We start from the raw sequence: 12,187 nt of genomic DNA, 5'->3' as shown, positions 1-12,187 counted from the left end.
CTCGATCCCCAGTAGGGGGTGTGCAGGAGGCAGCCGATCAGTGATTCTCTCTCATCATTGATGTTTCTATCTCTCTCTCCTTCTCCCTTCCTCTCTGAAATCAATAAAGAAATATATTTTTTTTAAAAAGAAACATCAGTGATGATAGAGAATCATTGATTGGCTGCCTCCTACACGCCCCCTACTGTGGAATCTAAAAAACAAACAAAACAGACTGATAGATACAGAGAACAGGTTGCCAGGTGGGATAAGGGGTAGCGGGGCTGGGTAAAAAAGGTGAAGGAATTAAGAAGTACAAATTGGCAATTAAAAGCTAGACACATGGATATAAAGTACAGCATAAGGAATATATTGTACTATGTATGGTGCCAGGTGTGTACTAAACTTATCAGGTAGATCACTTTGTAAGTTATATAAATGCCTAACCACTCTGCTATATACCTGAAACTAATATACTATTGAATGTCAACTGTAATTGAAAAATTAAAAAATAAGATTAGCCCTTATGTGATCATTATGCTAGAAATCTGTTGTCTTTTGCCTTTCTACCTTATCATCCTTCTCATCCCAAATTGAAATCTTGTTAGATAGTCTAATTTATTTCCATTCTGGCTTCTGGGTTTTGTGTCTTGTTTAGAAAAGGCTGATTCTTCACTTCAAAATCATTTTGTGAAATTACTTGATACTTTTTCCTAGTATTTTTCCAGATTTTTGATACACTTCTGTTTCTAGTCTATCTGGAAGTTATTTGAAGATAACAATCAGCTCAAACGTTTGTCTTTTCTAACCTTGACTCTGTGCTCAATGATCCCGCTTCCTGGGAGTTTCAGAACAACCCAGATCTCCTAGCTCAGTGATGGCGAACCTATGACACGTGTGTCAGAGGTGACACGCGAACTCATTTTTTTGGTTGATTTTTCTTTGCTAAATGGCATTTAAATATATAAAATAAATATCAAAAATGTAAGTCTTTGTTTTACTATGGTTGCAAATATCAAAAAATTTCTATATGTGACACGGCACCAGAGTTAAGTTAGGGTTTTTCAAAATGCTGACACGCCGAGCTCAAAAGGTCCGCCATCACTGGCTTAGATCCTTGGAGACGTGACCGAACTTGACTTACCGACACATTGCTGGTTGTGATCTAGGACCCCTAAGTCCTCTCCTGCTCACCGAGTCCTTGGCCCAGACCCCAGGGGCAATCTGGACAGATTCCTCTCATGGAGGCACTGGGGCTCCAGGTGGCCCCACAGTGACCTGGACGCCCATTTGTCTCAGTCACGGGCTGTAGCACTTCCTCTGCACAGTCAGCCCTGGCTCCCTTCCACTCTTCCCTCCCTTCCCATCTGCGCACTGTCCGGCCAGCTCTTCTCGGAGGAAATTTGCATCATGCAGCAGAGGGAGGGCTCTGGAGGACTGCTTCACTGAGCCATGGTCTGTCCGGCGGCCCCCGTGCTACTCTTGGCCATGACTCTCCCCCTCGTGGGGCCACCAGTTGCCCGAGCATCCCAACCTGTGAGTAAGACTGGGGTAAGGACCCTGGGCAAGTCTGCAGAGGCAACAATGGGGACCCCTGGGTGTGAGAGGCAGTGAGGAGTGGGGTGAAATGGTAGGTGGAGGGGAAAGGGCTGGCGATCTGGTTGGTTATCAGGTCTCCGGGACTTCAGTCTTCCATTCCGGAGCGCGGGGGTGGCTTTGTTTCTCTACTTGAGTCCCTGTGAACTCCAGTGATGCCTGCCCACTTTGGTTAAAGGCTGTTCCAGTCAAGCTTACAATTTTGAAAATGAAAAGAAAAACTTTCCAGATTCGGGACCCACTGGCATAGAGGACAGGAGAGAACTGGGAAAGATGGCCGAGTCTAGATCTGTACTTTCTCATCTTTGTTTGCTCCCAGGAGGCTGTCTCTATCTCTCTCTCTGTCTCTTATCTCTGTCTCCTTGTCTCTATCCATATCTGTTTTTAGGTAGATATCCACATACATATATAATTTTGAGCAAAGCAGGAGTTGGTGAGGAATAATTTACAGGAACCAGAGACTGCCTCTGCTCACCCCAGTGGCAATTCCTATGGAGGGACTGGAAGCCCAAACCTCTGGGCCCAGCCAGCTCTGCCCAGCCCTCCCCCTGGAGCCCCAGACCCAGCCATTTCAGTTAGCCCAGAGGCCCAGGGACAGGTAAACTCAGGAAGGAATTAAGCAAAGCATGTTGACTCTCCGGGGTGTGCCCGGTTCCTGGGTTCCGGCCCTGGCAGGTCCCTGAGGCTACATCCCTCGCACCTCCTGCCACAGCCTACTTTCTCCTCCCGATGTCCTGCTTAATTCCAGGAAAATAAAGAGGACCTCCAAAGGGACTGTGTCCTGCCAGCATAGCCAGGCGGCCCATGAGCCACTTGGAGAAGAAAGTGTCCCTCAGAGAGGTGTCAGCCTCTCCTAGGAAGCCTCTCCTCTGTGCTCTGTCCTAGGGACCCAGTCAGGCGGGAGGGGAAACTGGGCAGCAGCTGGACCAAGAGAGCGGAGCAGGTGGTGAGTGGACGGAGGAGGAGGAGGAGGAGGAGGAGGAGAGGGAGCAGGAAATGAGGCGAGAGAGGCCTGGAACAGGCCATGAGGGGTTGGCAAGTGGGGTAAAAGAGAGAGGCCTGGGTCTGAGCTGGTCAGGTAGGTACCTACGCTGCCTCTCTCTCTGTGAGGCCTGGAGAAAATCATTCATCTTTAAATGGGGGTTGTTGGGAGGGTGACATAAAACATGTTTCATAGCTAAATGAGGCGGTAATATCCCCGAGTCCTGGCCGTGCCTCGACGGGCTGTGGGCGGTGTGATCTGCTCCGGGTTCTTGGCAGAGACCAGCTCAGTGTGGGGTGCAAAGGGAGCTGGCCCCTGGCCTTGCTGCCTCTCCTCTCCAGCTGCCCCGCTTCTCCTGCAGGATCAGTCCTGCTCTCGGTCTATGTCCAGCTGGTCTTTTCACATGGGGGCTGGCCAGCAGCACTCTCCAGGCCCCTGCCCCTGCCCCCTGCCTCCGCTTCCTCTTCCCCGGGAACTCTCGCTGGCCTCAGCCTCACGACAGGTAGGGGAAGTTCCACCGCCTCCTGCCTCTGCCGCCCCTGCACGGGCAGGGCTCAGAGTGAAGGGAACGTGGGTGCCCAGCCCTCCCGCAGCCCCTGGCCTGAGATGCTCCCTGTCTCCTGGAGGGTCTGCATGGCCCAGCTCCCCCTCACCTCCCACCAGACAGACCCTGCCCCTCCTGCTCCATCTTCTAAATGGGGGGCCCAAGGCACAGACAGCGGTGGGCCTGGACTTCTCCACCCGCCCCTGATACTTTGAAACCTGGCCGAGGAGGCAGTCCCAGGTGGGTGTGTGTGGCTGAGGGGCCTGTGACTTGGGGATTATTCCGGACACCCAGTCCCAGAGCCTCTCAGGCATCAGGCAGTTGTGGATCCTGCAGAGCTGGCTTCCCAGACAGCCTGTCCCCTTCTCCTTCCCCTCCCCTCTGTTGCAGAGTGTAATGTCAAGCCGGATGGACTGACCTATTGTGCCTGCCTGTCTGGATACCAGTGGAACGCCAGCATCTGCTCCCGTCACCAACTCTGCCAGCCCCCCCACAACCACCAGCCCTGCAGCTGCCTGGTCTTCAGCCCTCCTGAAGCTGGGTACTGCCAGGTGCTGCCACCTGGTGAGGAGAGTTGAGAACTTGAAAAGCAGTGGGCCCAAGTGAAAGGAACTTTGTGTGTTTTTCCTCTCTGACTCTGCATTTCTGCCAGCTGGCCCAAGCCCAGTGGCCCCTCCAGGTGGGAGAAGGCTCCAACCATCACCGCAGATCAGGGGCCCGAGCTTGGGTCCTGAGGAGTGAGGCTCGTGAACGGCAGGCAGGGCTCTGGAGACAAACCGACAAGGAAAGAAAGCTTCCTCGCTGGGGGAGGGGCAGTCATAGGCCAACAAGGTTCCCAGTTTGGTTCCCAAGGACAGATGGGGGTCTTCCAGGCGGCAGCCACACTCCTCCAGGGACGAAGCAAAATAAAAAATGCTAGGTGGGGAGGGAGGGAGGAGGGATGGGCTTCAGAAGCCGGAGAAGCCGGTAGGGGGATGGGACAGGAAGAGCTTAACCCAAGACCATATGTGTATATATGCATCACGTATGGACATAGACAATAGTATGGGGAAGGCCTGGGTGAGGCTGGGGTTGGGTGGAGGCGGGCAAAAAGGGAGAAAATAGGATACATCTGTAATACTGTCAACACAATAAATAGATAGATAGATAGATAGATAGATAGATAGATAAAAATGATGGAGAAGCGTTTCAGCGTCACTGCACGTCAGCCCAAAGTTCCAAGTTCCTGCCACAGACCCCTGTCTCTTGCCGCCCTGCAGTCCCGGGCAGCCTGAGCCTGAACTCCTGGCTGCAGGTGCCTGGCCACACGCTGAACCTGACCCTCCACACGAGCCAGGAGACCACCAGCCTGAACTGGTTCCTGCGGCGGCACACGGGGAGCCCCGGGCCCATCCCTCTGCAGCCGGGGACACAGGTGTCCCTGACGTCGAGCCAGGGCCAGGCTGTCCTCAGCATCCACAACATCTCATACGAGTGGGAAGGTAGCCAGCTGATCTTCCCTCCTCCTCTCTCTTCCCCTTCACCTCCTCCTCCCTTCTCTTTTCTCCTCCTCTTCTCCCTTTCCGTTTATTCATTCTGGGACATAATGGGGAAGAGGCCCGTTGACGTGGACATTTGTAAGGGAAGAGTGCTGAAAATAGGGTCTCCGTTTTAACCAAGAACAGATGAGTGCTTTTCTTCCAGCTGGTGAAAGGCAGAGATGGTACAGGAAGGGCATCTACTGGAGGGAAAGAGGAAGGTGCACTTTGGAATTCATGGCAACCAGCTCATCAGAAAGGGTCAGGGGTCTCCTCTCCAGACTTCTTCCCACCTAGGAATCCCTTTGCGGGCAGGGGTCTTTCTTGCTGACGTTAGCAGAAGCTAGACCAAGATAGTCACCCTAGGTTGTAGCTTGGGAAGCAGCAGAGCTTCTGTGGTGCAGGTGGGGGCTGGAGGAGCCCGGAGCCACAGCAGGTGTGTGTATGTCTGCAGGTGAGTACATGTGCTGCTTTGAGGCCCAGGGATTCCATTGGGAGCTGTACCAGTTGGTGAGGGTGCCCCTGCAGGCGACAGATGTGGCTCGGCTTCCAGACCAGCTCTCCATCTCCTGTGCCACCTCCCCGCACTTCCAGCTGAGCTGCTGCATCCCCTACACACCTCTGGGCTACATGGCCTCCTGGAGCCCTGGAGAGGGCAGTGAAGGTACGAGAGGGCCCGGCTGGCAGGGGCAGGGGAGAGGGGCAGCTGGTCTCCGCCAGGCAGCTGGCTCTCCAACTCAGCAGAAGCAAAGGCTGCAGTTCCACCTGGGAGTTCTAGGTCCAAGTCCAACACTGTGTTTGCCCGATAGAGCAGTGATGTCCAACCTTTTCCATGCCATGGCACATAAACTAGTCCCTAAAGTTCTGTGGCACACCAAAAAAATACAGGATATATTTAGCCGGTCTGATTTGAAAAAATAGGTATGATTTTTATTCATTCACACCCAGTGGCTATTGTGTTGGTGGTTGTCATTTTTTTTATTTGACAATCTAAGAGAAAAGAGGTCAGTGCCCCTGATTAAATAGTTGGGTATTGCATGTTTTAAAATCCCTGCGGCACACCAGTGAAAATCTCGGCTACAGAGCAATGCCAGTTCTATCAATACAACAGCAGCCACCGCTGCGAAATGCCCTTCTCCACACAAGCTCCTTAAACGCTCGCAATACACCCTGTGAGGTTCATCTGATGACAGTTCATTTGACAAACGAGGAAACTGTGGCTTCAAGTCCCCGGGCGAGTTAGCGGTCCCCAGTGTCCTTCCCCAGAATCCGAGCTCTGCCGTGGGCAATTGGGTGCCCTCGTACCCCTCTGCTCGTCCCCTGCTGCATCTACTTCTGAAATTGCTAGAAAGGCTGAAACGACAGATCTGGGCCTGCTGGGTTCTGGGCCTCTTCCTGGCCTGTGACTGCTCCCTTCTCTCATCTCACCCTCAGCCTCCTTATTCAACACACCAGGCGACCAGTGCCTTGTGCTGGCCACTCAGCACTGCCCTGCCGCTGACATCACATACACTTGTGACCTGCAGAGCCCAGGACTGACTCCTCTCAGGGTCCCCGTCTCTGTCACCATCATCCAGGGTATGTGGGGCTTATGGTCCAGCTGGCCGACCTCTCACCTGCTTGCCCCGGGAGAGCCCCCGCCCCCGCCCCGCCCCTGCATTTCCCAACACGGGGCCGGGCTCCAGAGCCTGCGTGGGTTTCTGCCCAAGGAAAGCCTTGGGCGAGACTGCGGTTGCTGAGCCGTCCCTGACATCATTCTTCAGATGGAGACACTACCTGCCCTGAGGACTCTGGAGTTGTTGCCTGGAATGTCACCAAGGCTGGCCATGTGGCACAGGCCCCCTGCCCCGTGAACAGGACGGGCATGGTGAAGAGGACTTGTGGGCCTGACGGGGCCTGGGGGCCCATCCACAGCAGCTGCACAGACACCAGGCTGCTGGCCTTGCTTCGGAGAGCCCAGGTACAGCTCTGGCCCCGCTGCCCACATGCCACAGCCTCCACGAACCACCCATTCTCACGCAGGACCAGCTCTAGAATCCCTCCTCCTGAGGCCCAGCCCAGAGGTGGTTCAGCTTCTCTGAACTGGATCCCTAGCAGAGCCAGGAAGTAGGTGTGGGGGCTTAGAGTGGCCAGGACTCTCATGGCGGGAGTGTGCCATTCTTAAACCTTAATCTATCAAGGGTCCATCCCCTAACATTGGTGTCGGCTCCTTCCACATGGCTCACTCCGCTCTCTGCTTCCTGATCCCCTGGGAAGGGATGTGGCTACCTGGAGGAAGGACTGGATGGGGTGGCGGGGGGCGGGGGGAAGTGGCCCCTTTCTCCTGAGGACTGCCATTCTTCACCCCTCCACCCCCACCCCACCCCACCCTGTCCTGTCTGGATCAGCTGCTGTGGGCCGGCCAGGGCTTGCCTGCTGAAGACGTGCCACAGAGCCTGGCACAGCTGCTGGATCAGACAGAGGTGGTGAGCTCACCCTCTGACTTATTGGCCCTGCTGGGCACCATGACATTCCTGGCCAAGGTGGTGGCAGACACCGGAATACCACTTCGCCGCAGTGCCCTGGAGGTAAGCTCTCTGAGCCACAGCAGGAGCCAGCTGGGTGGAGGAGGTAGAAGCTCTTCGTCGTTGGCACTCTGTCCCTCCGACATCACCGTGGGCTGTCACACGACAGACCTCTCTAGAGTGCAGTGTCTGCTCCTGGGGTCCATCTCTCCTCTTTGGACACCAGTCTCTAAGGCCATGGAATGTGGAGGTTTGATGCTGGTAGGAAGGGATGTGTAGACATGAGTTCAGAGGCGTACATTGCATTCACATGCAGACATGTGGATGTGATGTGAATCCCCCGTGCACACACACGTGCACACACAAGTACCTACATGAAGAAACTCTAACACAGTTGGCTTTGCTGGACTCCCCCAAGCCAGCTCTCAATATAGGCATCAATTGGTGACCCGTTGGCCACAGACAAAAGAATAACTAGGAGTTATGACACTACACACTCTTCCATGTCTGGGAATGTGTGTCACATGTTGGTATACAGACATGCACATGGCTCTGATTCAGAACATGGTGCCTCTACCACCATTCCTAGCTTACAGACCGGTAGGGGTCAAGAAATTGAAGAGGGGCCCCCTTAGGGCCTTGATGACCCCCAAGGGATGGAGGGGGAAGAAGGGTTGTCAGAGGGGTAGAATGTGCTGCAGGAGACCACAATGTTGAAGATGCCCCAGTGGTTAGCTGAACAGCCCCCCATTCTTCCTGTACAGAAACTCTTCCTTCATAGGCCTGTCTTCTCCCCTTTCTCTCCAACCTTGAGTCTTGCAGTGAACGAGGAAAGGTAGGTTAGGGGATCTGTAGTTCCCGGTGCCCTGGCTCAGTGCTGTGGGTACTAGCAGCTAGGCCTCATGTCTCTGTTGGGTGCCACAGGCTCTCCTGAAAACCACGGACAAGGTCCTGGACATGGACACCAGTTCTCTGTGGACCCCGGCCCAGGTCCAGAAGCCCTCGGCGGCCTCAGATCTCCTGCTGGCAGTGGAGACCCTGTCACACAGCCTGTGCCCACAGGATCACCCCTTCTCCTTCAGCTTGCCCAATGTGCAGCTGCAGACCCAGCTCCTCACACCCACCGTTCCTGCTGACTACAGAGTGTCCTTCTCCACTCAGCCCCCACTCTGGGCACAGATTCCCAGACGCTCACTGGCCCCACTGGACACTAGCAATAGTAACATCACGATTACTAGCCTGGTGCTGCGAAAACTGGACCACCTCCTACCCTCAAACTATGGACGAGAGCTGGGGGACTTCCTCTACGCCACTCCCGGTCTGGTCCTCTCCATCTCAATCATGGCAGGTGGCCAGGCCTTCAACCAGGGAGAAGTCACCATGGACTTTGGGGACAGAGATAACCCCTTTCACTGTGTCTTCTGGGATCACCATCTTTTCCAGGGCAACGGGGGCTGGTCAGGTGAAGGGTGCCAGGTGCAGGCAGCCAATGCCAGCGCCACCACTCAGTGCATCTGTCGGCATCTCACTGCCTTCTCCATCCTTATGTCCCGACACACTGTTCCAAGAAACCCCACCCTGGAGCTGCTGAGTCAGGTGGGCTTGGGGGCCTCCATTCTGGCGCTGCTTGTGTGCCTGGGCGTGTACAGGCTGGTGTGGAGAGTCGTGGTACGGAACAAAGTTGCCTACTTGCGCCACGCAGCCCTGCTCAACGTGGTGCTCTGCCTGCTGGCCGCGGACACCTGCTTCCTGGGAGCCCCCCTGCTTCCTCCAGGGCCCCGAAGCCCACTCTGCCTGGCTGCTGCCTTCCTCTGTCATTTCCTCTACCTGGCCACCTTTTTCTGGATGCTGGCTCAGGCCCTGATGCTGGCCCACCAGTTGCTTTTTGTCTTCCATCAGCTGTCCAAGCGCCGAGTCCTCTCCCTGATGGTGGTTCTCGGCTACCTGTGCCCGATGGGGTTTGCAGGGGCCGCCCTGGGCCTCTACCTACCCCGAGGGCAATACCTGGGGGAGGGGGTGTGCTGGTTGGATGGGGAGGGAGGGGCACGCTACACCTTCGTGGGGCCGGTGCTGGTCATCGTGGGCCTGAACGGGCTGGTACTAGCCATGGCCATGCTGAAGCTGTTGAGACCGTCGCTGTCAGAGGGACCCCAGGCGGAGAAGCGCCAAGCCCTTCTGGGGGTGATGAAAGCCCTGCTCGTCCTCACACCCATCTTTGGCCTCACCTGGGGGCTAGGCCTGGCCACTCTGCTCGAGGAAGTCTCCATGGTCCCTCACTACATCTTCACGATTCTCAACACCTCCCAGGTGGGTGGCTGTGCTCGCTGCCATTTTAGATGCTCTAAGTCACTGCCACTCCCTTCTCAGGGTGGCATCATGATGGAGCAGAAGAAACATAGCTGGGGAGTTTTAGAAGGCGGAGGTTTGGATCCCAGCTCCTCCTAGCTGGATAACTTGGGACAAACCTCTCTGAGCTTTGGTTTTCTTAGCTGTAAAATAATGTCTGATTTTGCCAGAGAAGTCGGGGGATTGTCAGTACCCCATCCTCTGCACCGTGTGCAGTAAGAAAAGCACTGAAAGGTCCTGCACACCAATGGTGCTGATGTACAAAACCGGAGGCGGGGCCTCAGCACCGAATGGACAAGAGGAGGGAGGGGCACGAAGAGGAGAAGAACAGGTTGATTCCTTCCTCGTTGACTCACTCATCCCCATATCCCTCTTTTCAGGGTGTCTTCATTTTGCTGTTTGGTTGCCTGATGGACAAAAAAGTGAGTCTGCCCACCGAATCCCCGCCTGACTCACATCCGAAGGCAGGGACTTTGGCTGCCATAACCAGGCATTTCTCTCTCCTGCAGGTACAAGAGGCTTTACTCAAACGCTTCGGCTGTACCCAGCCCCCCAACTCCACCATCTCCCTGGTGAGTCAAATCCTTAGTTCTCCCCCACGCCCCACCCCGACACACACACACACCACCACCACCACCACCACTGCCCCGGAGAGCAGGTCAGAAGCAGGAGTTCCACAGCCTACCTAGAGGAGATGGGCACAACTAGGAGCTGAGAGAAGATCGGGGTTGTTTTCTAGAATGAGCATGGTTCCGGGTTCAAGCTCTCCACAATGCAGACAGCAGCCCCGTCAGAAAAGTCAGGTTCTTGGGCCCCTGATTACAACCTGGACGCTTGGTGACTCTCTCGTCCCTGGTTTCTCCATCTGAAAATCTGCCTCCCGTCGCTATGTGAAGGGAAAAGCTAGGATTGGTGCGCATGGGCATCACTGTAGCTGCGAGCAAAGTTCCTAGGATTACTGTAGTCCCGGCAGGAGGGCAGGTGAGGGTGTGAAAATGGACACAACCTTGTTAAAGGAGAGTCAACAATCATAATCATCGCCCTGCAATTGGGCCTTTTCACCCCTTCCCAGGCCACAAATGAAAGCCACATCCCGGAACCCAGCAGAGGGAGAAGTGAAAATGCCAGGTGAGGATGAAGTGTCTTGGGAACGGAGTGAGCGGCTTCCTGGCCAAGCTCTTGACATAAAGCCCCCCACACCTGCTCCAGCCCAAAGGCTGGGGAACAGACTCCCAGGGTAGACGTTTCTAGACAAGCTAGGAAGGTGAAGGCCGTAGAGCAGAAATTGTGGCATCTATTATTGCTTTCCCAGAAAGCTGCAGGGGGTTTGACCACCAACAACCCTTGCCTCCGTTCACCCTGAAGATTCCTTTTCACACTATCAAATGTTTAATTATCCTGAAAAATCCTTGTTTCCAAGGAATTGCCATTGGTGACCGTGGTGTCCAGAAGGGAGGGCAATCTACAAAGGTGGGCAAGGTCTCCTCCCACCAGCCCCTGGCGACAGGGCACGCTCTGGTGGGGAAGGCAAGAGCTCTGAGAGACCACATACAGAACCAGTGTTCCTCCAAGGGAGCGTAGGGTGTGTGCTTGAATCCACCAGGATGGGCCTTGGCCCAATGCCCTGCACCCTTCCCCACTCCCAGAGTTCAGCCCTCCCAAAAGACAGGCTATGCTCCCATTGGTCACACTCATTTCTCTTGCACTCATCTGTCCCCACCCCTACACTAACCAAGCAAGAATAGCAGGAAAAACTAGTTGAAGCTATCAAATGAACAAAGCTTCCTTTGCTGTAAAAATAATGAGGATATCAAAGTTCAAAATAATTGCAAGTAAAACTGTCTCAACCAATTTTTAACTAGTCAACTGTTTATGTTACAGATATCGTTGATAAAAATGGTTTGAACTAGTCAGTGATTTCTGATTATTTCTTCTCTACAGTTATGAAGAAAAGATGACTTAATTGACAGGAACTCTGATCTTCCGAACATTAGAGGTGAAGGGCAGAATTTGGTTTGCTTATTTTCAAAGTTTAGGAAAAGTGAAGTTAATGAGACCTCCTTCTTTAACTTTTAAAAATATTAATATAAAATTTTTGTAGACATACACATGTATACAAAAAGTCACTGATATGAGCATATTTATAAGAAAGCACCAGAAATTTTAAAGTAGAGAGAAAGGTATCACAGACTGCCACAAATTACGAAGACAAGATGAAACACATTTAAAAGTAGCAGGATCAAGCTAAGACTAGACATAGAGAAGAAAGATTTCAGAAAAGCCTCTAGGAGACACCAAGGCATCAAGTGGAATTAATGTGTGGAATTCACAAGCGGTAATGACAGGATTCAGAAAAAATGTTAAACTAGGTAAATGAAAAGAAAATGTTGACAAATGAATGTGTAAATTACAAATTTCATGAATAGTTTTATAAAATGGAATAGGGACATTTTCTGCTGAAATAAAAATGAGTACCACATTCTGCTGAACACATTTTTAAATAAACATTATTTGTGTGCATGTTTTTTGCGTGCGTGAATGTTTTAATTGTGTATAAACTGGCCAAAGTAGATTCGATTATTCTTCCAATAGAAGATACCAACTCACCAGGACGGTTTCGGTGTTTCTATGCCTCGGTCTTGTTTCAGCCCCCAGGGAGGCAGGCAGCCACTGAAACAGTGAAGACTTTGCCTTGCTGGTTTCCCGGGTAACATGTCTC

The 12,187-nt window shown here is 53.2% G+C and overlaps 1 protein-coding gene across 1 annotated transcript; it reads left to right on the top strand.

The window, feature by feature from the left end:
• Positions 1–1,431: 1,431 nt before the first annotated feature.
• Positions 1,432–10,600, top strand: ADGRF3 (adhesion G protein-coupled receptor F3). The gene is made up of 14 exons (XM_070428385.1): positions 1,432–1,515; positions 2,461–2,521; positions 2,919–3,059; positions 3,492–3,665; positions 3,837–3,838; positions 4,336–4,582; positions 5,073–5,282; positions 6,053–6,196; positions 6,382–6,578; positions 7,006–7,185; positions 8,047–9,429; positions 9,849–9,890; positions 9,978–10,040; positions 10,541–10,600. Exons 1-14 carry the CDS (start codon positions 1,432–1,434, stop codon positions 10,598–10,600), a joined length of 2,988 nt encoding a protein of 995 aa, XP_070284486.1.
• The last annotated feature ends 1,587 nt before the right edge of the window (positions 10,601–12,187 follow it).

This window comes from Myotis yumanensis, unplaced genomic scaffold (assembly GCF_028538775.1).
Source record: "Myotis yumanensis isolate MYYU_CA2020_CCGP unplaced genomic scaffold, mMyoYum1.0.hap1 SCAF_11, whole genome shotgun sequence".
Taxonomy (NCBI): domain Eukaryota; kingdom Metazoa; phylum Chordata; class Mammalia; order Chiroptera; family Vespertilionidae; genus Myotis; species Myotis yumanensis.
The sequence above is the reverse complement of the archived record's forward strand: the minus strand, read 5'-3'. Positions and strand labels throughout refer to the sequence as shown.

Bases quoted from the DNA above. Each gene is read 5' to 3' on its own strand.
- ADGRF3 (XM_070428385.1), top strand. From the start codon at position 1,432: ATGGTCTGTCCGGCGGCCCCCGTGCTACTCTTGGCCATGACTCTCCCC. The intron at 6,197-6,381 runs GTATGTGGGGCT...ATCATTCTTCAG, and splicing joins CTCTGTCACCATCATCCAGG to ATGGAGACACTACCTGCCCT. The intron at 10,041-10,540 runs GTGAGTCAAATC...ACCCCTTCCCAG, and splicing joins CCAACTCCACCATCTCCCTG to GCCACAAATGAAAGCCACAT.